This window comes from Podarcis filfolensis (genome assembly GCF_964270895.1).
Source record: "Podarcis filfolensis genome assembly, chromosome: 1".
NCBI classification, from domain to species: Eukaryota; Metazoa; Chordata; class Lepidosauria; order Squamata; family Lacertidae; genus Podarcis; species Podarcis filfolensis.
Window position 1 is genome coordinate 3092007 of NC_139604.1, and position 24461 is coordinate 3116467.

The following is a 24461-nucleotide window of genomic DNA, read 5'->3' on the forward strand; positions in this document are numbered from 1 at the left end:
CCACCATCATTGCCCCTCTTAGAGCTACACCGTAGGTGGGAGGGGCTCAAAATGTGTTCTTCAGCTCAGGGGATACATAATACCCTAAAACAAACTATCTATACACAATATCATTTGAGATACAAATCTACACACAATATCATTTGAGATATAAACTTTAACTTTTCTTTAACTTAAAGCTGTACAGCAAAGTAATATATCAAAAACTAACACCCTGCTTATCAGAAAAAAACTATTAAGATAATTATGGGAATGACATTTGGATAATTAAAATTGACTAAGCTTGTGACAGAGCGCTTACCCAACTATCTTAGATTATTTTCACCCCATGAAGTACAAGAGGTTGCTGTTTGTATTTAACTAATTTTATTCTACCTTTAATGAGTATGGTGGGTAATTAAAAAAAAAACATGGATTCCAGTTTACTAGGCAAATGGCTACATTTGTTTCAATTTATTAATGCATTTCAGCTTCAAACTCATCTAACTCTAGGATTCTTTTTCAGAGCCAATGTGCTTTTAGGATGTTTATTATGAGTGTCAAAGTAGTAAAATGGGAAAGACCTTCCCGCAATTCCATTTTAAATTGATCTGGAACAACACAACATACTTAATTTTAAATGCCTAATGCTGTTAATACTCTCTTTTAAGAGTCCAAAATGTACAACTCATTTAACTTTCATTAAGTTTGGTGTATTAAGCCCTACAACCTAATGAAAATAATATGGATTTATCCTGATAATTAATGAAGTCCCAGAAGAAATAAGTGTAATTCTCATCCACCCTCCCACAATACTGCTTCCATTACACAGATAAATCGAGAAACACGACTGGTTAAGTAATTCAGAAAACTTTGATAGGAAAACTACTAGGAAAGAAAAATACTTTTGCTAGTTGATCAATGGGACACCTAGATTTCCTTCCATGAATATTAATCCTCAACAACCAACTCCTTTACTTCAATAGAAGGACCAGGAATATGGTTAAGTATCATGCAATTTTATTCTATGTGCAGTGTGTGTGTGTGTGTGTGTGTGTGTGTGTGTGTGTAGTGGGGTGGGAGAGCTTAAAATAAGACCAAGATAGTTCACATCTGGCAACCAAAGTGCCCCTTTGGTTTCAGATAGTACAGGAGTAGACGAGTCTAAAAAGTCAGGAACACAAATTTTCACAGCCCTCTAGTGGCTGTGAATACATGGGAAATGATGCGTGCCCACCCAAACTGTGTCCTAACAACAACAATTTTATTTATACCCCGCCCATCTGACTGGGTTGCCCCGGCACTCTGGGCAGCTTCCAACACATACAGTTTCTCATTAAAGTATCTGATAGGAGGGCATTCCACAGGGAGGGTGCCACTGCCCAGAAGGCCCTGTGCCTGGTTCCCTGTAACCTCACTTCTTGCAGGAGATAAATAACTATACAACTTTTAGAAGACATCTGAAAGCAGCCCTGTATCAGGAAGTTTTAAATGTTTGACATTTATTATTATTTGACATTTAATACTGTATGTGTTGGAAGCCACCCAGAGTGGGTGGGGCACTCCATGTATTGTTTACACAGTACATTTGTTACTGTGGCTGATATTTCTTGCACTCGATTATATGTAACACTCAGGCCCAGAGGAGACCTGAGTTTTTTCTTTGGTGACAGTGTGAATCATGATACCAACGTAGCGTGGGAGGGGCAAGAGGGGCATGTGCTAGAAATACAAATCCTAACTCAAGTGGGAAGGCATGCCTCCTCTGCAAGATTTCGCTGTGTGGCACTAATCAGGCTGCTTCAATATTGGTAAACTATAGTTAGTTCTTGCTCTCCAAAAATTTAGTTATAAACCTACTTCAAATGTCCCAAGCCTGCCATTTATTTCCAAACCTTCAAACTTTGATTTAGGAATCATCTGAAGTCACGTTTCTGAAGACCTCAACTAGAAGTCTCAACATCAACAGACACACAACTGAACAAAGCAGTCCATTGAACTGTTCAGAAGTTACTTTGAACCTGTGTGTGATGAGGTAGGATAGCATACGCTGCCCTTCCTTCCACACATTCAAGGTAACATCTGTACAGTCCTGGACAAAAAGACCTACATTAGACACCTTTAAGCACCAGGCAAAAATGCTTCTCTTTAACCAGGACTTTGGCTGATTGACATTCAATGCCCTTTTAAAATGTGCGGGGGGGGGGGGGAGGTTATTGGGTTGCTTTTGTTTTTGTTTTTATTAAGAATTTTGCATTTTTATATTGTGATTTTATGTTGTAACTACCCTGAGACCTGTGGGTATAGAGCAGAATACAATTTTTAAATCATCATCATCATCTACTTTTATAAATAAAGAACTTAGACATATGAAGAGATGCATTGAAGGGCAGAGAAGCTCAACCGAGTTTTGTTAGATTTAATAAAACTAATTTGCCACCTAGTTCCATGTGAATTCTCACCCCCACCCCAAAAAAGCTGAATACTGGAATAATAACCTAACTGCTTTATCTCACTCCTACCAGAACTACTTGCTTCCTTGAAATATACAAACTTATTGTGAATCTGAAAAGGAAAGGGACTCTCATTAGGAGAAAACTGCTAAGCTAAGTGAGTTTTTCAGAACAACCTAGCTCAACATCTCCTTCGCAAATATCCCTGTGGAAAGAGTCCTGGGATACTTGGCACACAGCATTTTAATGAAGAAAATGCTGATTTCAATGAAGTGAAGGAATAGCAATTCCCTCCAAGCAGAAGCACTCTCATCGATACAATTCCGTCCCCCAATGACTAATTAAATATAAGTGATTTCAGATAGGGAATTTGTATGCAATAACATGCAGCTTCCACTTCCATTTAAAGTGAAAAGTTTGGTTTCATAAACACATGGTAAAAAATGCTATACTGACTCCATGAGGGAAAAGGAAGACAAATAGTTTTTTATGATAAAATCCACATGCATATTTATTGTGAAGCAATCACACCAAATTCATTTAGACAGATGGGGCTTCGGTTAAAGGAAAGTAGCATGTGCATTCATCACAGCAATCTATTCCCCCTTCTGCAGCTACAGCTATTCACTTCTCCCATATGTCATTCACACAAAGCTACATTGACAAACCATCCAAAATCTACAAACACCAAATATGGAATTCTGTGAATTCCATATGCACATTCATTTTTTAAAGAAAATGCAAACTGGGTTTAAGTACCCAGTTAACGTTCCTGATGATCATAGATGGACACAAAAGTTTGTCCACCCTACAAGCCTGATCAGTTGATAGTTTTAGCATCATTCCCGAACAGGTTATCCCAACTCATGCAGGGGGAACGTATGCGGGGAAGTTGGAGCAAGGCCTATGCACATCTGCACCACCTCTGACCTTTCAGAGTTGAGCAGGAAGGTCTGAAGGAAGTGTTCATATGCCTCCCCGCCATCAGAAACCCTGCATTGCTCACACAAGTAGATTTAAGAAACCTTCTTCTGGCCTTCCCACACAACATGGAACAGCTGAAAGTGGGACAGGCAAGGTCAGCCCTTGTGGGGACATTGTGACAAGGACAGTGTTTGCAGCCCCACAACCTCCACACAAGTTGAGATACCCTGTTCAGAAAAACAAGGCCTGGGTTTGGTGGTTATTAAACACCATGCAAGCCATTCCTTGGTTTTCCTCTGGTTCACTCTTCTCTAAAATTCATTCCTTTGGAATTTCAGTTATTTCCAGGTTTAATTATTGAACTGGAGCATGCCTGGTTTGCTGCAGCTTTCAGTCCCTTAATCTTGTGCATCTTCCACTGATGTGCATTCCCACCCCCTCCAACCACAAACCATGCAGTATACCATAAGCTTCACATGAATATACAGCACACAAATGATGACAACAGAATTTTTGCTAATCCTCCAGAATGGTGCAACTCAGAAGCCTGCACTCCAAACAGAAATACAGCTAATAAAGTTGGCTAAATAAATTTTGCAATTGCTATATAAAATGGAAACAAAGTATTTACAGTGCTCTTACAGTGTGTGAATCAAAAAGCTTACGTTACCTCAACAGAAGCGATGTGGAGCAAAGTCTCCCCTTTATGATTTCTCTTGGCTGGCAGGCTATTGGGAGATTTCCTGGAGAAAGACTCAGTTAGCTGTGCCTCTTTTTGATAAGCAGTATTGGACAGATGTGCTGCTTTGGAAGTCTTTTCGTTACATGCATCCTCAGAGTTTCTCATTGTTGGTGAAGAGCTAGCAGATGGTGTAGATGGATAACACTTTATACAGTCAATGGTGGGCAAAGAATCCCCAAGGGAATCTTTGGGTGATGGCCTTGGGGACACCTTCAGCAGTGCTAAACTTCCAGGGGTGCTAGGCTCTTTCCTGCTGGGCTGTTTGTGTAAAGGAGTAGGCAATCTGCTTTGTTGCCTTCTACGTTTTAGTGGAGCCATTTCCCCTCTGAAGAGGAGGCACTCTTCAGAACTCAAGTTCTCCTCCACAACACCACATGAACAAGACAAGTTATCCCTGCTGCTCTTCTCTGTAAGTTTCACAATGGCATCCACACTGACTTCACTCTCACCCTGTGCAAGCTCTGCCCCCATTACAGACTTGTGCTCCGATGTGCTTTTGGGGTCTGGACTGGGGATATCCAATGACTGACTGCAAAACACCACCTTTGCTTTGCTTGTGCTCTCTTCATCATGTCCACTGGTCTTTTTCTGTCTTTCTTTGAGCAATCTCGGCTGGCTGTTGATGCCTGTTAAAGTCTTTTTCCTTGGCTTTTTCAGATTAGGGTTCTTTTGCTCTTTAAAAGGCTCTTGAGTGGGGGAGAAACAAAAATCATGAGTGGAAGCTGGGGCATGAGGCTGGCCATCCTGGCCCTTCACAGCCTGTTCTGTCATCTCTGGTCTCTTTTGCATGGTCAATTTCTTGCTCTTCCTACGAGGATTGAAGTCCTCTTTTAGTTGCTGCTTCTTACTTCCTGTCTCACAAACCACATCTCCAGGGTCAGACAGGGTCTCTCCTGAACCTAGCAAAGGAAGTTGGAATAAGTAAAGCAAAAAACAAAAAAAAGTTATAACACTGTGTGTGGCCTGTTTAAACTCAAAATAATCTGGAACACTAAGGTATAGTTTTCAATGAGGTGACAAACTAGTGATTGGGCTGTCCCACTTCAGACTGCAGATGGAAAGCTTTATTAATTCTGAAATTTTCTTCCATCTATCCATCCATCTATCTATCTATGGTTTACTGGTTTTCCATTTGCAATAAATTTCTTCAAACCATAGTTTGTTATTCTGGTAGGCTAGTGAGTTGCAACAGTGATTTCAGACAGTCAATTCAGACACCAAACCAATCACAATTAAGGTTCCTTTGTGGACCTTGTGCAAAAAGTTGGCACAATTCACCCATGCAAACAAGGTTAATTCAAATGCAACACTAAAACCATACATAGTTCAGTCACACACTGCCATCCCACCCTAATACTCTGCTTAATTGTTTGCTCCCTGGTTATAATAATAATAATTTATTATTTATACCCTGCCCGTCTGGCTGAGTTTCCCCAGCCACTCTGGGCGGCTCCCAATCAATTTGGTTCACAACAAACCATAGTTTTGCATTACATTTGAACCATCAAACTCTGGTGAGTGATCGCCCTCCAAACCAAGAGAAGGAGCCTTAGCTCAGTGGCACAGTATATGCTGTGCATATAGAAGGTTTCAGGTCCAATTTATGGCAATTCCAGGGAGAGGAAGGAAAGACCTAGGGAGAGATGCTCTCAATCAGTACAGACAAGTCTGAGCTATATGGACCGATAGTCTAACTCTGTATAAAGCAGCTTCAAATATTCAACACACAAGACAACGGTTTGTGCCTGAAGTGAAAAGCCATGTTTTCGCATTATGCCTCTGAACTGACCCACTGTCACTCTTATTCCAAGAGGATCCATAAGCTGACTCAAGATGGACACAAAATGCAGAAAAATTGCATCCACGAGAAGCTTGCAACTAAATGTGCCACTATAGGGAACATGTCCCATCCCCCCACATCATAATTTTAAGAAATCATGCACTACATATAAATGGATCTTGATATAGAGTATTTTTTAAAGGATCAAGACATATCCTTTCTTCTAAGGCAGATTTTAGCTGCTTAACATTCTGGGAACAGGGACGTGCAAATCAAAATATGTAATACTTAAAAATGATAGCCCTTTGAGACTACATACAGTTAACATTACTTCTACCTCACAGCATTAAAATTCCAGTTGTATTTTTCTTTTTTAGAATATAATGGGTTTTTAACCCTCTCATGAAACCAGAGGCATAGACTGCATAACTGCTCCTGCAATGGGAGAGATAAAAACCCATGTTACCATAATACAAATGAAAAATTGCAGAGAAAATTAACAGAGCACAGGGTATTACAACTGCAACTTTCCTGAGCTCTTACAGGAATTTCTTTAATATGATAGACTGAATGCAAATCTCATTCTTCTCCAATTACTGCATTGGCTGAGAGGATGTTGCACCAATCAGTCACTGCCTACTCCAAGAAGAAGAAAAATAACCTCAGGTGATGATGGCCAATTAATAAAGAAATCTAAGTACCTCAGTGGTATACCAAGGCTAGTCCATTAAAGCACAAATCCTACACAGCTAGCCTGAAGCCACAGGACAGAACAAAAAGAAGCGCTGGAAACAAGGCATTCGTTTTCTTCACCAGGAAGCTTTCCATCCAAATAAAATCTTAGATCTAATTTTAGTTGAACAATAGCATCTACACGCTTTGATTGCCAACAGATTGGGGAAGAATACACTCTGCAGATGATATTTACTCCTAGCTTCTCTGTTTACACTTCAACAAGATTAATTGCAAAATATTTACCTTGATATAAATATTCACATTCATGAAGCAGGAGAGAAATAAAATAGCTCAGGGAAGGAAGGAAAAACTGCTACTGCAGACATACCAGCTCAGCTTTGTATGTGATTATAAGCAGGGCTTTCAACAATTCCACAAATGAAGGAAGCAAGCAAGCAGAGAAGCTGGATACCAGTCATAGAATGTAGGAAGCATCTTCAAGATTTTAACTGCATATCCGTTTATTCTACAATAGGTTTATACATTTTGTTACAGGTGAACTGGCTCAGTTCTGACACTATGCCAAGCTTTAGCTAAAGAAGCCCAAGGATGAAGTCTTATATTACTCTCCTGAGACCAAGCCCCAGTGAATACAATGGGTATTCATTGGATAGCACTGTGACTATGGTTTGGTGCAACAGCCAAATTGGCAATCCCTAGGCTACAGCCAGTTGCAAAACTGAATTTACAAGATGCACTATACAGTACTTAAAGCCACAGCTCTGCCCCCAGAGGCTGCTGAACAATAGCAAGAGGAAGTTTATGAGGCTGAGAATTTTTTTGTGTTTATAATATTATAATAAAGTACTCTGAACATTTTAATAAAACAGAAAGTTAGCTATAAAAGTGCCTTGGCGGGAAGAAGCAAAAAAACAACAACACAAAAGCAATTCTAAACCATGGTGTGCCCACAATGCACTTGAAAATGCAAGCTACAAGGTCTAACCTATGGTTAGCATAGGCCATAGTCTGCTGCAATGAATGAATTCAGATATTTCAAATGGGCAGAAGAGCAGAACACTAAAAAGGAATAAAATAAAAGTAATTACACAAGGTTCAAGGGATGGAACACTCTCTCTGAAAATATCTTACGTATATTATTAAATCCACCTACAGACACACATACATGTCTACAGTCCACATAATTTTATTATTGTTAGCAGTCACTTTTGACTGGATAACCTCCCAACCCCAAGAAAAAACTGACACCCCCCCCCCATGGATTCAAAATTTCTGGCAATTTTGGTGTGCTTTTTCAGCATTCTAAAATGCTCACAGGTGGAAAAGAATGCAGTATGCAATTCTTTAAAAGAATACTTCAACTAGATGATCTGATCAAGCAAGACAATTTTTATGTTCTTCAAAGGTTCTACTAAGGTTACGATTCACTGCAATACCTAAAGAAGGTAGTGCGATTTAACAAACAAAAGGGGGTGGGGGAAGAGAATGAATCTTTTCCTGTCTTCTTACCCTGCTGAAGACCACCCTCTGAAGCCCATTCCGCCTCCCCCTCCCCGCTCCAATCAGGTTGATACTAACCTAGCTGGGAGAAAATGTCCAGAGGAAAAACAAGAGACCAGGAAAGAGGGCTCTGAATGCCTAAGCACCCCTTCACTATTTTAAGATTTAATCTCCACTCTGTACTTTAGACGTGAGGAACAGAGATGAGTTTGAAATCACTATGTTTAGTTTGAGCTTCACCCCCCCTTAGAAGGGTGGTGCCTATCAACTTGAAAGTAAGCAATTGGGCCCTTCAATATGCATTCCAACTGTGTATGCATTTAATGGATTCTAAATTCATGACTAAATCCACTGCATTTAGTCAAGACTCATTTCTAGCATTTATTCATCAAGGGACTTGAAGAACTGGGCACAAACATACCAATCTTAATATAGTACAGGATTGTTTTACAAAGAAAGCACAACTACATGATCCTGCTACGCTGCATATTAGCCATATACAGTCATACCTTGGATCCTGAACGTCGTGCGAGTTGAACGTTTTGGCAGCTGAACACTGCAAACCCGGAAGTGAGTGTTCTGGTTTGCGAACGTTCTTTGGAACCTGAACTTCCTGCAGCCGATCAGAAGCTGCACCTTGGTTTCCGAATGTTTTGGAAGTCGAACGGACTTCTGGGACAGATTCCATTCAACTTCCGAGCTACCACTGTATTTAATATTTAGTTGCATACAATGGTACAAGAAGAATATCTACCCAAACTGAAGCAGAATTATTTTCTACAAGGTGAACCAAGGTTCCTTGCACTCTCAGTTGATACAACGCTTAAGGATACTTCAGATGAGATAAAATTTGAGATCAAAAAAGATTTATAGCTATAGTGCTGCTTATCCACAGTTTTCCTGTAATGCACTAACAAGTTATAGAGGAAAAAGCAGCAATTAGAAAATCTAGTTTAACTATCATTAATCTGTATCAAAAGAATATAATGATGCACATTGCGTGCTGCTGAAATTATTCTCTATTATGAGTTTTCAGAACAGAAGTTGAGAAATCTCTTTGACAAACTAGTCCCTTATTAAAAACCAAAGGGAAGTGCTTTGATACCATCTGCACAACATTAGCACCTTCATGACAGAATGATTAGTTCGTATGTTAAGCATTCAGCTCTAGGGGAATAAAAATTATGAGGATTTTCCAGCTCAAACACTTGTTTTGAGCCATTATGAAAACTCTTATCATACACATGCAACACCATGCAATCCATAACAGAAATGGGGTCAAAATCACCACCTCTGCATAACAGCCAAATTGGGACACACACACCTCCGCAATGTCCAATTTGTTGCCCTGTACACCTGGTCCAGCATGTGTTTAAAGGCACATGGCCAGCACCTGCATGCTTTAAAAAGAAAATAGCTTTCCTTTTAGCTCTTCAGTGAAAGTAAAACTATGTTATGAAGAATATGGTAGAATCATCTATAAGCAGTGGTCAGGAAAGATTACAGCAGACAACTGTGTGTCTTTAAAGTACACTGAGCCAAGAAAAAAAAAGTCTGCTAAAGTAGCTGGGAAGTTCGTTTTTGAAAAAAGCATTACTGTAAATCAGAGTTCTTTATCTCCACTATGCCACATACTATGTCCCTCAATTGAACAAGTTCTTCCTAATTACCCACCTTAATTACAGTAATTATACACTTTAGAGTAAATGCAGGTAATAAGGTTCACTTGGAAAGGATGCTGTCAAAGACAGTGGAACGAAAAGCCTCGCTCCTCTCGGGGATGACAAAGCCGATAATGACAATAATTTAGGAGGGCTGTTTACCTTCTCCCATGCATTTAGGGAGGGGAGGAAGACTTGAGCACATAGAAAAGAGGAGGAGAACAGAGTCAAATGAAAATTGCTAGTGATGATCACAGCTCACAGGCAACGTATAGGGAAATGCATTTCAAAAATGGCCTTAAGAGCTTGCTGTGCCAGCTACTTCCTAAAGTCCCATACCTTACTTCTGTCCCCAATTTGTTCACAAGATTAAGAGTTAAAAATGGAAAGCAAGAAAGACATAGCCCCTGGATAGTTATGGGCTCTTTTCCCTTTTGAATTTATAATCTTGGGCTTGACACCCTCCCACTTCCTACAAACAAAAAAGTTATGTGGCACCTTAAAGACTAACATCAACATTATGGCATGATCTTTTGTGGATGGGAATCTACCGTATTTTTCACTCTATAGGGCACATCAGACCATAGGGCGCACCTAGTTTTTTTGGGGGGGGGATAAAGAAACCCCCCAAGCCCCAAAGAGCAAAGAAGCCAAGACAGCGAGAACTCCCGCTAGGCTCCGAAGGCTTGCGGATAGCTGCCTGAAGCCCGGGGTGCACAGTGGAAGTTGGCGCTGCGCTCCCCGGGCTTCGGGCTGCAGACTGCTATCCGCAAGCCTTCAGAGCCTGGCGGGCACTCCGAAGGCTTGCGGATAGCTTCCTGAAGCCTGGAGAGCGAGAGGGGTCGGTGTGCACCGATCCCTCTCGTTCTCCAGGCTTTAGCAAAAGCCTGCATTCGCTCCATAGGACGCACACACATTTCCCCTTCATTTTTGGAGGGGGAAAAGTGCGTCCTATAGAGCGAAAAATACGGTACCTCACTAGACACAGGGAATGATCTCCTTAGACAGCAGGTATAGTGATATTTTCAGATGACACAAGTATGAAGAAAAAAACAGATCACATGAAAATGAAATGTGACAATTATGTTAAGGTGAAACAAACACAGTAACCATTCACACCAATAACTGATAAACTGAATATCCTAGCATTTGTAAGGTAATTAAACCCTGCTGTGTGATAGGAAGCCATTATCATGATTAAAGCCACAGATGATAGAACCAAACTTATTGCTAAGCAGGGTGGATTTGATTTAAATCAAATCAATTTAAATCACGATTTAAAACACTAGTCAGTAAGACTTGTTTTAAATCATTTTTTTACAGAAAGATTCATTCTTGCTGGTATAATCTTAATATTTACAACCAGATGAAGGTTTTATTTTCGGAATAATAATTGTTCAGAGTAGTTTCTACAGTTATATCAAAAATTACTGATTTGGTTATACTATTAGAAATACATAGATAATTATGAAATTATTGTAAGGTTTAATAAGTTAACTGTTTATAGGGGCTATATCTCCCAGCAGCTCTAGCTTTGGAGAGACTGGCCTTCCTTTTTCGGGGGGGGGGGGCAGAGATACAGATGGTAGGCCCAGGCTGGAAGAGGCTTGCAGTAAGAGCAGGCCGAGGAGAACTAGGCTGGTGGAAAGCTGGAAAAGGGGAATCAAGGACTGGAGCAGAGAACTTCAGGGATTCCTGCTACAGGACTGAAGTTCCAGGAAGAGACTTTATTGTTTGGAGAATGTCCGGCGAGCCCTGGGAAGAAGGGCCTGGAACCAGTGAACTCTTTTTAGTTGACTGGCAAGCACTTCAAGGTCTTGCCAAGGACTTAAAGATCCCAGTTACTATTTCCTCCTCCAAAAACACCCCTTTGGATTTGCTTCTACATTCAGGTGCCTATTCTGTACAGTTAAGTGTTAGTGCAGTTGTTGGAACCCAGTGGGATTGGGAAGAGGTTGCCAGCCCTGAAGTGCTTTCAGCACTTGCCTCAAGTCTGAGCTGCACAGACATGCAACTGACTTGCACAATTATTACACAAAGATCTCAAGACTTGTGGAGTATTCTGTTCACAAGGTTGCACTTTCATTTTTACTGCTTCACACTTAGGTACTTCTGCAGATCTATTCCACTCCAAACCATCTATTCATTGAACCTTTTGGAACTTAGCATTTAAGTGGTAAGGGGTTTATTTTGTGTATATAAATTTGCAAAGGAACAATGGGATTAAGGTTTTTTCCTCAACTCTGTATGCTTATAACATTTTTCCTGTGAAGGAAAGGCATGTTGTCTCTGCAGACACAAATTCACACTTTTGAGAACTGCAAAAAAAAGTGTCTGTGATAATATCTTCTCATTAGAAAAACTGCCCCAAATAATCTTACAGCAACCTCTGGAAGAACATGACATTGTGAATGGATTAATGGAATTCATTTACCAAAAAATAAATAAAAAATTAAACATTGCATATAAAGCCTCATGCTACATAATTAAAAACAAATCCTTATTTCCTGATGAATAGCCTTTGGACTATAAAGTAACTTAACTAGAAAACGATATTTAGAAAGATTTTTCCTCCAAAAGCATTTTATTTTTAAAAATCTGATTTAAATTTTAAAAATCCAATTTTTTGATATATATATTTTTAAAAATCATTGATTTTTATCCACCATGCTGCTAAGTTGCAATTCACCATTTCATGCTGAAATTCTTTGTTCAAGAATGGCACTGTTTTTTTTCTTCTGCGAGTCTAATAGCTGCAGCAGTTAAGTGATAAAGGAACAGCACTTGGAACCATTCTTCAAGTGTTGTTTGCTGCTCTGATCAAAATCTGACACCCCCACATGCCCCTGCCTTAAAGCAATAAAGGGAAATTCAATCATGGATATCCCATATCACATCTGTTTTGACCCCTAAAAGGCAAAGTATTGTTTCCTAAAGTCTAGTTTGGTTCAATTCTGCGAGACAAAGGATCCACAATTGATATGCAGACACTGTTGCAGGTTTCCCATGAGTCACTGCATTGGCAAGACAGAGATTTCAATATGTCAGCAAAAACCCTGAGTAAAGATTATGACAAAACAAACCCCTTCTCTGCTAAGGCAGCAGCACTGTGGTTCAATACTAGCTCATCAGGAAAGGCATTTAAGTCTTCCCTAGTCTGAATTTAATTACATGTAAATTAAAAAGAATCTTCCTTTTTCAATTACTTAATTAACATATTTTGATTGTCACTTGAAGATGGTTTCGTTAACACTTGCCTTCTAAGATTTAATTTTCAAATTGCCTACCAGTCATCTTAAGAAGGTAACATCCAAATACATGAGATACTACACAAAACAGTTGCAGTGAAGGAGTTTTCCTTTAATTTAATTTAAATTTGTAACATGTGAACCTTTATATAAGCAGACTGCTAGCATTTTTTTCAATCTAAAATAATGAACCAGCGGACAGTTATATTTTTTACTCAAGAAAAAAGAAACTAATAAAAGGGTCTACCATGCAATCTGATAACAAAAGGGGGGGGGGGGTCTGATTCAGTCTTATGTCCGGAATTACACTTTCAACATAAGCAAATCTGCAAGTAATAGTTGCTCTTTAAAGAAAAAATAGTGGAGATCGGTTGGCTCCGATCTGCACTCACCATGAACTGGTTCTCACAATTTATATGAGTCTTCACAAAACCATGGTATAAGACTTTGCATCACTGGCGTCAGTGCAAAGATTCTGGTTTCTATTAAGCCACTGTTCCATTATGTTCAAACCAAGGAACTCTAGCTGAATGCCGGTTAAGAGCAGAAAGCCTTGAGATTAAAATGTTCTCCTATTGGTTTTAAAATGCTATCTTTTCTGATGCCAGATTTGCACTTTCTTCCTTTGCATAGAAACCAAACTATTTTCCAGCATAGAAAGCAGAAGGGCACATATCACACTGGAAAATGAGGACGTGAACAAGGACCCACACCTTGTGGCTGATATCCTGTCCCCATGTCCATCCTGACAACAATATTACGGGACTGAAGAACTTCGGTCACTTGCATCTGCTCAACTGGACACAGAAACTCTCGTTTCTGATGAAACTGATTAACAAAGCTACTATTCTAGCCATTTTAAAATCTGCAATGGCTAGCCTGTGGCTGTTCAGACACCAGTGGACTACAGCTTCCACAACCCCCAATGACTGGCCTTGCTTGTTAGGGCTGAAGAGCTACACAATTAGCCACTTCCATTTAAAATAATATCCAAACCAACACTTGGTGCACTCTGCAAGTGCGGAGATCAATAGCAGGGTGGTGCAGCAGCCCTCATCTGGCATCTGGCGGCCTGTATTGCCATTGCACATGGTGACAGATAAGGACAAGGCGGCAAGGCTGCCACAATGCGAACATGCTCAGGACAAGGAAGTGCTACACTGGCTGGCAGAGAGCACAGCAATGATGCTTTTGCCAGCATCTGAATTAATCTCCCCATGTCAATGTAGGTACACTCCTTTCTAACTCAATTACCATGAGAGCGACTTAGTTAAGGCCACACAGTGAGTTTGGTGGGCAAATGAAGGGGGAATTTACCAAGTACAAATGCCAGTTATCCAATGTGAATGCAACAGTAATGAACACCTGTGATCTTAGCAGCTGCATCAGAATGTTTTGATGGGAGCTGTAGTTCAAAGCATCTGGAAAGCACTAACCTCTAGCATTAAAGAGCACAGAATGAACTGCATTCAATACTAATGTTTGAAAAGGCTTTATATGAACAGATTCTGGTTTTGACTGCAGTCTAAGAGCCAATACTCACACTATGTTTGCTGGTCTCCAAATGAATAATATTCGTTCATGAATGTAATTGTATAACCAGAAAATATGGCATGGAAATATGCATAAGTATACTCAATTTACCTACAAACCATGTTCCCTGGCACAGGGCTACAAACATCTACTCTACAATAAAAAGCTCTGTAGAAAGCAGACTGCACGTCTTACCTAACCACAGGTCTTTCAAGATCATGAAAACAGGGCACTGTGTTGTAGGAATGGGCCCATGCTTGGAATACATAATGAGAAAACTGACCCTCAGAACCTTAAGCAAGGATGAGAATACAGAAGCCCCATAGTTTTATTAAGCTTTTTTTTCCAGGAGATAGTCCCCCACACATCTGCAAAATGTGACATTTTCATCTAAATTCAACAGAGATTCTAGTGAACTGCAGGTATAAATGCTGCATTAGCCTTTACCCTTTATTCTAATGAAGATCTCAGTGGATTTCAGGAGAATGAGATTCATACTTTGCTATAAAATGTCCAGATCTCACATTTAATAGCATTTCAGAAATGTGTCTGCCCCACATGCTTTAAACAGCCATCCTTCCACTTACCTGATAAGTCCCTGCCCCACAGACTCTGCAGTTTGCTGTGCAGTTTGACAATGTTGTCCAGCTGCCTGTTTACTTTCACATCTTGTACCATGGCTGGCACGTGACACACTGGGCAGGCTGTTCCACTGCTGTCACCCACACAATTTCTGCAAATCAGATATAAGCAAAAACATTTTCACACAGAGTACTGGCAACAGCTTTCAAGATAGGTGGCTTAAGAGAAGTCTTAAATAAGTACTGAAGTACTAATATGGCAAAGCAAGGCAATAATTGCCACCCTGAGCTCCTCTGGTAGGGAGGGCAGCATATAAATTTAATAAATAAACGAATTATTTACATTTTGTCTGTAATGCTGGACAAGATAGTAGACATTTGGAATAAGTTATAAACCAGCGAAAACCACATCTTTCCAGCTAGTAAGAGCCCAATAGCGAAAAGAGCCTAATAAAATCTGACTAAATAACAGGTTGCAATAAATTATGAAAGCAGTGATTTGAACATATTTCATGCACCTTTTAACAGATTTATCTGGCTACAGATTATCCAATGGCCCTATGAAAATATAAGGCTTAATCATAGTTAAAATGTTAAAGTATGGATACCCAAACATGGTTAAGGGTCAAATACAAATTAGGATGATAATTCCTGGTTTGAAGTAGGCTTTAAGCATTACAACTCTACCAAGCATCCATCCAAGAAGAATGGTGTCCAAGAATATAATACAGTCATACCTTGGGATAAATGTGCTTCAAGTTACCATATTTTATGCTCTATAAGGCACACCTGACCATAAAGCGCACCTAGTTTTTAGAGGGGGAATTCAAGAAAAAAAATATTATTTAAAGGGAGTGATGAGAAGAGCCCGTATGCATCCCCGGCTCTGCTCAGCGCTCCCTTTCACGAGCTGCATGGAGCTTGCAGGCTTTTCCCCGAGGAGGGAGAAGGGCAGCCCTTCTCCCTCCTTGGGGAAAAGCCCCCAAGAGCCACACACACACTCCGCGTGGCTCTTTAAAGGGAGCGCGGCTCTTGGAGGCTTTTGCGGGAGATGGGGGAAGTGAGAGAGCCTCGCTCTGTCACTTCCCCCACCTCCCGCAAGAGCCGTGCGCTCTTTAATGGGAGCAGCTCAGGGAGCAGCCTGCCCGCTGGCTGGCGGGGAAAGTGGCGGGGAAGCCCAATTCATTAACACTTAATTCTCCTGCTGAAATCATTCAGCACCTGCTTAATTCTCTTTAAGTGCTTAATTTTGGCTTGATCATAGTCTAACAGTTTTGTGAGTACCTATCAGAATCAATCAAATATTTGCCTTAGCAATAAATCTTGCTCTATACCAGGATGGCTAACCTTTGGCCCTCCAGATATTATTGGACACCAACTCCTGTCAGACCCAGTTATTACGGCCAGTGGTCAGGGAAGATGACAGAAATATCTGGAGGGCACAAATTCCTCATCTTTAAGCTATACAATTTTTTGAGAATTAATTACCTTTCCTTTCTGTCTGAAGTTCTGGATAACTCATACATGTTGTGAGCTAGAAGGAGCAACTAATAGGCACACAAATGGATCCCTGGACTCAGAGAAATAACCATTTGTGGGGGGCAGAGTGGGAGTGAAATCACAAAAACTGATGACACAGGATATGGTCTGAAAGCACATGTGTCAAACACCTTGCAAAACTTAGGCCTGGATCTGGTCTGTGCCTGGATCAGTGGTCACTTGGTTTGCCACCTTGGGTTCCATGACAGAAGAAAGGTGGGGTATAAATGGAAGAAAATAAAACAAACAATATCAATATGTTAAATTCTACTCAGTACATTTGGTCAGATCTCAGGGACATCTTGCTGTATTCTGTACTACCAACAACAGCACATAAAGAACATTGTGTTCAGTTCTGCTAGACAAAGTCCAAGAACAACACAGATACACTAATAAAGGACTAGAGAAAACTACAATAATAGTAAAGAGTAAATAATATACAAGAGGAAACTGAAGAAATGGAAATGTTGAACTTATAGAACACTGCAGATGGGCAGAAGAGAATACAAAGAGTGCTGAAACATCCATAAAAACATGGAAGAACAACTACTGTCCTGAAACCTGGGGACAGAGCAAGACAGAATGGGTTAAAATTGCACCAAAGAAAGTTTCTAATGACCACAGTGCAAAAAGAACAAACTGCACTAGCAGTTATCACCTTCTGCTTCCCAAGAGATCCACTTTTTATTTGGATTTTAAGCAGGATTTTTTTTCTTTTTATAGGGCAAGGCCTGCCTCTTGAGGAAGTCTGGACAACACAAATGACCTCTGTTAGAGGGTGCTGGTACAAAAACAGTGATTTTTAAAAGACCGATGTTCAAGGGCATATTCAAATGTCAGAATGCACTAAATTTCAGGTGGCATGTCATGCATGCTAACCATAGGCAGCTTTCAGAAGTTACCTTTGACCAAACTGCAGCGCTGCAGGGACCAACTTTGTTCAAGCCTCAGAAAAAGTTACCCAGTGCTCAGAGATCCCTTATGACCCAGCGGCTGCAGTTATGTTGCTTCCTCTTATACATCAGTCACCTCTTACTTTCCGTCCCTCTCCAGGCACATTAACAGTTTATGCCACAGCAAAACTATTTTGGTCTGACCTGCAGCTGACTTGGCTTGGAAAACTAACTGCAGCTGACTTAACTACCCTAAACAGTGTTCAGGGCGCACTCCTGTGGAAGACTCGACTATCATTTGTATTCAATAAGAGGAAACAGCATAACAAGAGCTTTTGTTGTTGCTGCTACTGTTATATTTTCTCCTTTTCTGCCTTTTCTCCAAAGCAACATTCTTCCAACCATGAGAAGAGCACACTAGAATCATTTCTTTAAGACACCCGGGGAACGAAAATCAGTCTCTTCTAAAGTAAGGCTGGATGATGGATCTTAGTCTGCTGATTCAGAAGAGATTTTTGAGGTCAGGAGTTCCTTCCCCGACTCTTTCCAGATGCTGGTCTCTCCCTTAGGAAGACAGCCAAACTACGGGTTAAGAAATTTATCTTGGGGATGATCAGACAACAGTTTTGCTTTCAGCTAAATGCCAATACTTGGGATTTGGAAACAGTCTCCATGACACCTACCGTGGGAAATACTGTATATCCATAAGTCTCAGTTCCAAATAACCTCCATTGTTTCAGCCATCTAGATTTCTTTTAGTGGACATGTGAGGATTAATACATCAGTAAATCAATTGACGAATAGTGTTAAGCAGGTAGTTTGCTGTTTTACACACACCTCAGTAGCCCCATCAGAAAGCCAAGGCAAAACTGCCGACTCTACTGGGACAGGGCCGTTGCTCAACCCCTGAAATCTGCAGGTAGGGGTAGGAAAGACTGCCTGACTGAAACCCTGGAGGGTCGCTGCTCCTCTGTATACACTAGGAATGGGGAAACCTCAGTCCTCTGGGCCCATCTGGCCCTCAGGAGTCTCCCCAGGGCTACACTCTCTACTGGCCCCACTATGAACCCTTCTGGGACGTCTTTGCCTGGCTGAAACTTTGCCCTTGAGCATCAATAATGCATTTTGCTTTCCTGGATAGAGGATGCAGATGAATGTGCAAGTGTGACGAGACTAGTGTACTATACAAAGGAAAATTTCACATTTATTGATCAGCCCACTTCTCTGCCTCTGGCTCCTCCGTCCACTGGAAAGTGGCCCCCAGAAGGTTGCCTTGAACACAGTGTGCTGAAAACATATTCCCTATACTTGGTACAGATACCTCTGAGCTAGATGGATCAATGCTAAAACTTTAAGTGCAAGGGAGCTTTCTATGCCTTACAAGAGCTTGATTCCATGCACACTTTAACTGAAGTATAGGCACTCTCTGTCCTGTATAATAAATGGAACCACACACAGATATTCACTCACTTCTGTGCAGCCCTTTGGACCCCTGGCAATGCCACTTGGAAGAGTGGGAAACCCTTGGGAGTGCCATGCAATGCCAGGGAGCAGGGAAGAAATCAACCTTCTTCCCTCCCCCCACAAGTCTTTATTGGTTCCATGTGCCATTGTTTAATTTCATTTTAAGCAAAACATAAAACCCAGAGAGTCCTATGGCACCTTAGAGGCTAACAAATTTATTATAGCATAAGCTTTTGTGGATTCAAGTCCATTTTGTTAGTTGGATAGCATTTAAACCACCATACCATTTAAATTGTTATTGCTTGGGCTGTCCCTGGATTCCAAGGATAAAAGCCAAGACGACTGCTCAGTCTTCTATTATTCACACAAATATTTATATTTGCATGATATTTTCACCTATCGGCAATGGATTACAATAGTTTAAAATGTAATCTGTCTCCATACCAGTTACCTAATCTGGGTCTTTGTCACTGGAGCAAATCTATGAAAGCATGTTCTAGTTCTACGACTTGACTAATTTCAACAATATTTAACTAGTCAAATGGCCAGTTTAAGACACACTCCTCCTGCCATCTCATATGGCACACTCTGTTCTCTCCCTCACTCAAGTCTCCAACACAAGGAGCCTTGGTAGAAGCAGTAAAGGAAGGAGAAAAGGTACAAAGTGAGTCAAGGGGATGTGAATGAAGAAGGAAGCAGGAGCCACTGTGGTGGGACATTCCAGGAAAGGTAAAAACTAGGTGGGGAGGTGGGGGAATTATACCATGAATGGCACTGGAGACTCTGTTAGATCAGGTGATAAGTCCAAGGGAATTGGGGAACTGAAGGAAAGCAGGAATTAAGTAGTTTGTATGGTGCGGATCACATGGAAAGGGGCAAGAGAACTTCAGTTAAAGAGTCTCAAGGAACTAGCACTGTGGAATATTTTAGAACTATTTCCGGAGGCATTTAAAAATAACTCAAGAATAGTGAGAAAACAGTTCAGTGGCAGCGTGCATGCTTCTCACAGATTTAGTCCCCAGAGATTCCTATTTAGAAGGAGTCCCAGGTAGCAGGACTGAGAAGAAAACCCCTGCCCAAGTTCAATGCGAGATGTTGCCAGCCTGGGCAAGATAGCTCAGTGGCCCACCTGAAAGTATGACAGCTTTTCATGCTTACATATGTTGAAACGTGTCAGACAATTTAAGGGGGACAACCACAGCAGCTAGAGGATATAAATCACATGGGTGGGGCTGCATAACCCAATCCCATCACCCCAGAATATAAACTCCCCTGCATTCACTTATGTTTGCATGCCTTTGGAAACCTATAACGCCTTTGTAAACTTATAATGCAGCCCATTGCTGTGCCACTTATGGAACCAGCAAAGCTTACAAACCCACACCAGTTTAAGGACATTGTAAAGGTATCCTCTCCTACTTTACCAATAAGGCCAAAAAGATGCTGCAGCAGCTGGAGTCACTTTGGAACCTTTCCACAAATGATGTGATGATAAATGTTGCCAGGTGTCTTATAGACAATGTTTAATTGCAACCTTTTAGTTTACTAGTTCTGGGGGCTCATTTAAACAACAACAAAAATCTTACTGCTGTTTCTTTTAAAAGTCTCCATGGCTACAGCTTTCTATTAAAGGGGGATCTAACACAGTGATGGGCAGAAACGGCAAAATAAGATAAACAGAAGAAACACACAGGCCACATAAGCTCAATTTTCAGACAACACACTAAACCACGGTTTGTGCTAACTACACGGCTTATGTTCCAAGGTATGATTTGGGCTTTAAAAACCATACAGCAAGCACATGATTTAGATCTACTTGTTTGCTTTCAGTTTTTGCCTGTTCCTTCACTGCAAACTCTAGAAATGGAGCACCCTGATAAGTCCTCATATTTTACAGGCATGCAGGATACATGATGGTCTGCCAACTTCACAATTAACCTGCTGCCACTGAAGAGGAGGTGACCCAGTATTTGTGCTTGGTTACATACATGTAAAATGGAAGCAATGTTATGCGCAGTTACAGAAAAATGCAGCCTCTATGCTCTCTCCTAAAGCATCTGCTTACTGGTATAGGTTGTTTTAGAACCAGATTCTAAGTATGCAGTCTGTTCAAAACAGATAATCCAAACCTCAGGGAGATCTTATCCACCTGCAATGTTTTAAAGGTAAGCTAACAAAAACAGGGAAACTTCTTGCTGTACTGATCAGATAAAGTAATATAAGGCAGTCAGTTATTCTAATTACATTTCTTAGTCACTTTATACAAAAAAAAGAAATGTGTCAAAGCATCAAAATAAAATCAGCTAAAAGCCAAATGTAAAGTGGCTCACAATACAAAATTTGTAAAATGAAGGCAAAGCAATACAATAAAAAGACAAGTCCTAACCTGCTCCACCACAGGAGAAGCTAACTTAACATCAAAGAGCCTGGCACCTAAAAATTGACACTGATGGCACATGAATGTCTCTGGCAATAGCATTCCATAGATGGGGTGCCACCACTGAAAAGGTCTATTCCCATGCAGCCACACTCCCCACCTCACTCACACCCTGATGAAAACCAAGGCATCTGGGCTGGTTCTTGTGGTTTGAGACAATCTTTAAGGGGCCTTAAGCCATGTAGGGCAAAACCATTTTTTAAAATGAACCAGAATTTCAAGGCCACATGTGCCTCCAACCATAGCAACAGTTCCAGAAGTGCCCCCCAAGCTGTGCACCTGCTCCATTAGGGAGGAGTGCAACTGTTTCTAGAAAAGGTTGTGTCCCTTCAGGTCTAAGGAACTGCCCAGTAACAGTGCCTTAGTCTTTGTTGGATTGAGCCTCGGTTTACTGGCTCTTATTAGTCCACAGGCAGACACCAGTCTAGTAATAATAATAATAATAATAATAATAATAATAATAATAATAATAATAATAATAATAATAATTATCATTACTATTATTATTATTATTATTATTATTATTATTATTATTATTATTTATACCCCGCCCATCTGGCTGGGCTTCCCCAGCCACTCTGGGTGGCTTCCCAAAAAAATATTAAAATACTGTAATACATCAAACATTAAAAACATCCATTGCCACACCTGCAAATGCAAAGGAGAAAAAAAGCTGCATGTCATCTGCACATTTATAACACACTCCAAATCTCTGCATGATCCCACTCAGCCATTTCATACAGATGCTAAACAATATGAAGCCTGGCCTCTGAGAAACCCCACTGCTTCACCCAAGCACCACTCTCTGGAAATGGCCATCCGAATAGGGCTGAAACCATCTCAAAACAGAGAACCTAGATCCACTTTCGGCAGCCTCTATAGGAGGTTGTGGGTATTGAAAGCTGGTGAAAGATCAAGGAGAATCAACAGAGGTCACTGTATGTGGTGACCTGGGCAGTTCATGCGCCAAAACTATGCCTAAACCCTGACTGAAGCTAATCAAGAAAATTATCAATTAAAATTATCAATCAATCTCTTCCTTATCCAAGAGAAGTTGGAGTGGTTTTTCATTATTGGATCAGCCTGTATTGCTTTAAAAGTATGCATGTTTTTATGCAACCCAGAACAGCTCTTAAAACAAACATGTCAATTATTTTGGTCTGAAAGTGGCCCAACTTCCCAGGCAACCACAAATATATATAATTCATTAGTCAACAGCAAACTATTGCACCTAATGTAAAACACTCATCCAACACTCATTACTGAGCCTAGCAGACTCCAAATATTAACTCCTAAGTAGGGTGAATTGATGTTTCCTGTACAATTATCCCACTTTTTAAAACAGTGTGGTTTATAAAAGCTTAAAATAAGCAATAAACACCATGTGACAAAGAAACAAAAAATACCGAAGACAGAAGAGCAGATCATTTTAAAACAGAAGCAAGAACACAGAAAGCAGAGGCTGGATGGCCATCTGTCATGGATGCTTTACTTGAGATTCCTGCATTGCAGGACCCTTCAAACTCTATGATTCTATGACTAAAAGCATACTGAAGAAGAAAGGATCTTCAACATTCATCAATAAGCCAGAAGAGGAGTTATTGCACCACAGCATAATATGGAATTACTTACAGGCATAAGACATGTTCACAGCCTCCTATGTTCACAGGTTTCTTCAAAATGTCCCTACTGTCAAGGAAAGTATATATATATTAAGTTCCTGTCCTAATTATCAGAATCACATAATTCCTAATAAACTTCTGGTATAAAGCCTATAGCTTTTTATTTGTTTTGTGGCGTTGCTTTACATCTGCCTTTCCATTCCCCCTTCTGATTTTCCCATGGCAACAGGACAAATTTTAAAGGAAGGCTTAGAATTAGAGCTCATGCTTTGAACGCAGAAAGGTCCCAGGTTCGGTTCTTGGCATCTCCAAGTAAAAGAATTTCAGGAAGCAGGGCTGGGGAAAGCCTTTGACTTAGTAACCCGCCCTGAGTGGCTGAGGAAAAGTATTATTATAATAATTGTTGTTGTTGTACCCAGAGGGAAGCGGCCACTCACAGCAGACAGAAGCAGGCTAGACAGACTAGGGCTGCCATACGTCCCAGATATTACCGGGATTTCAAAGGCAGAAATGACGTCCGGGGGAAATTTCTGAAATGTGGTGCTTTGTCCTGGATCTTAGGCAAGTCAATGGAACAACAACTCAACTTTCAGAGTGTCCTGGTTTTCCCTTTTTGAAATAAGGCAACCCTAAGATAGACAGATATGTCTGACTCAGTGTACAGCAATTATGTTATTATTTTATCTGTAAGGGGGGAAAGGCAGAGTATAAATACATCTGTAATGGTGATGATATATGTCCAGCTTTATTTATTACACACAAGCTAGCTTTACCATCACCACCACCGCCACCATATGAGAAAGGGCCTTTTCTGTGATGGCTCCCTGTTTGTGGAATGCTCTCCCCAGAGAGGGCCTTTAATTATCTGCAGCCTTTAGAAGTGGGTGGGATGTTTTTAATGTATTGTGCTTTTTCTTCTCTTTCTTGATTTTAATATATCCATGGAGGAGGGGTTGCTTTTGATTTTAAGTTGTTCTGGCTTGCTTTGGGCAAGATAAAAGCAACCGACAAATTTAATACATAACAATAAATAGCAGTAACACCACAGCACCTTTATGAGGAAGGTGTTTGACAGGTTCCTGCCCCAAGAGACTTACAATTCAAAACAGAGGAGACTTGGGGTGAGCTGGTGAAGGAGGGCAAGAATAAATGGGGCGAGACAGCAGGAATCTTTCAAGAGTGGTTTGAACTAAGGTGGTCCCACTGGGCATGAAGAGCCACCACTCTCCCCCACCCTGCACCCCCCGCAGCACCTGCGCATGGACACCTGGAGATACACATACCTATAAACATATGTATTTTTACACACACACACATAATGCTGTGGGGGTGGTTGTTTTTGTTTGCTATTGTGCTTTATATTTTTGTGTTTTTATATTGCAAACCCTCCTGTGATATAATAATAAAAC

At 40.6% G+C, this 24461-nt stretch overlaps 1 protein-coding gene across 2 annotated transcripts in view; it reads right to left on the minus strand.

The window, feature by feature from the left end:
* Positions 1–24461, minus strand: part of BARD1 (BRCA1 associated RING domain 1) — a 56607-nt gene that overhangs the window by 31570 nt on the left and 576 nt on the right. Inside the window, exons 2-4 of one of the 2 annotated variants that reach the window (XM_083628693.1) lie at positions 23063–23119; positions 15104–15249; positions 4027–4997 (exon numbers count right to left, since the gene is read on the minus strand). In XM_083628693.1, the coding sequence (XP_083484819.1) occupies positions 4027–4997; positions 15104–15249; positions 23063–23119 (1174 nt within the window). The remainder of the gene's footprint in view (positions 1–4026; positions 4998–15103; positions 15250–23062; positions 23120–24461) is intronic. The other variant, XM_083628694.1, reaches the window with a different exon arrangement.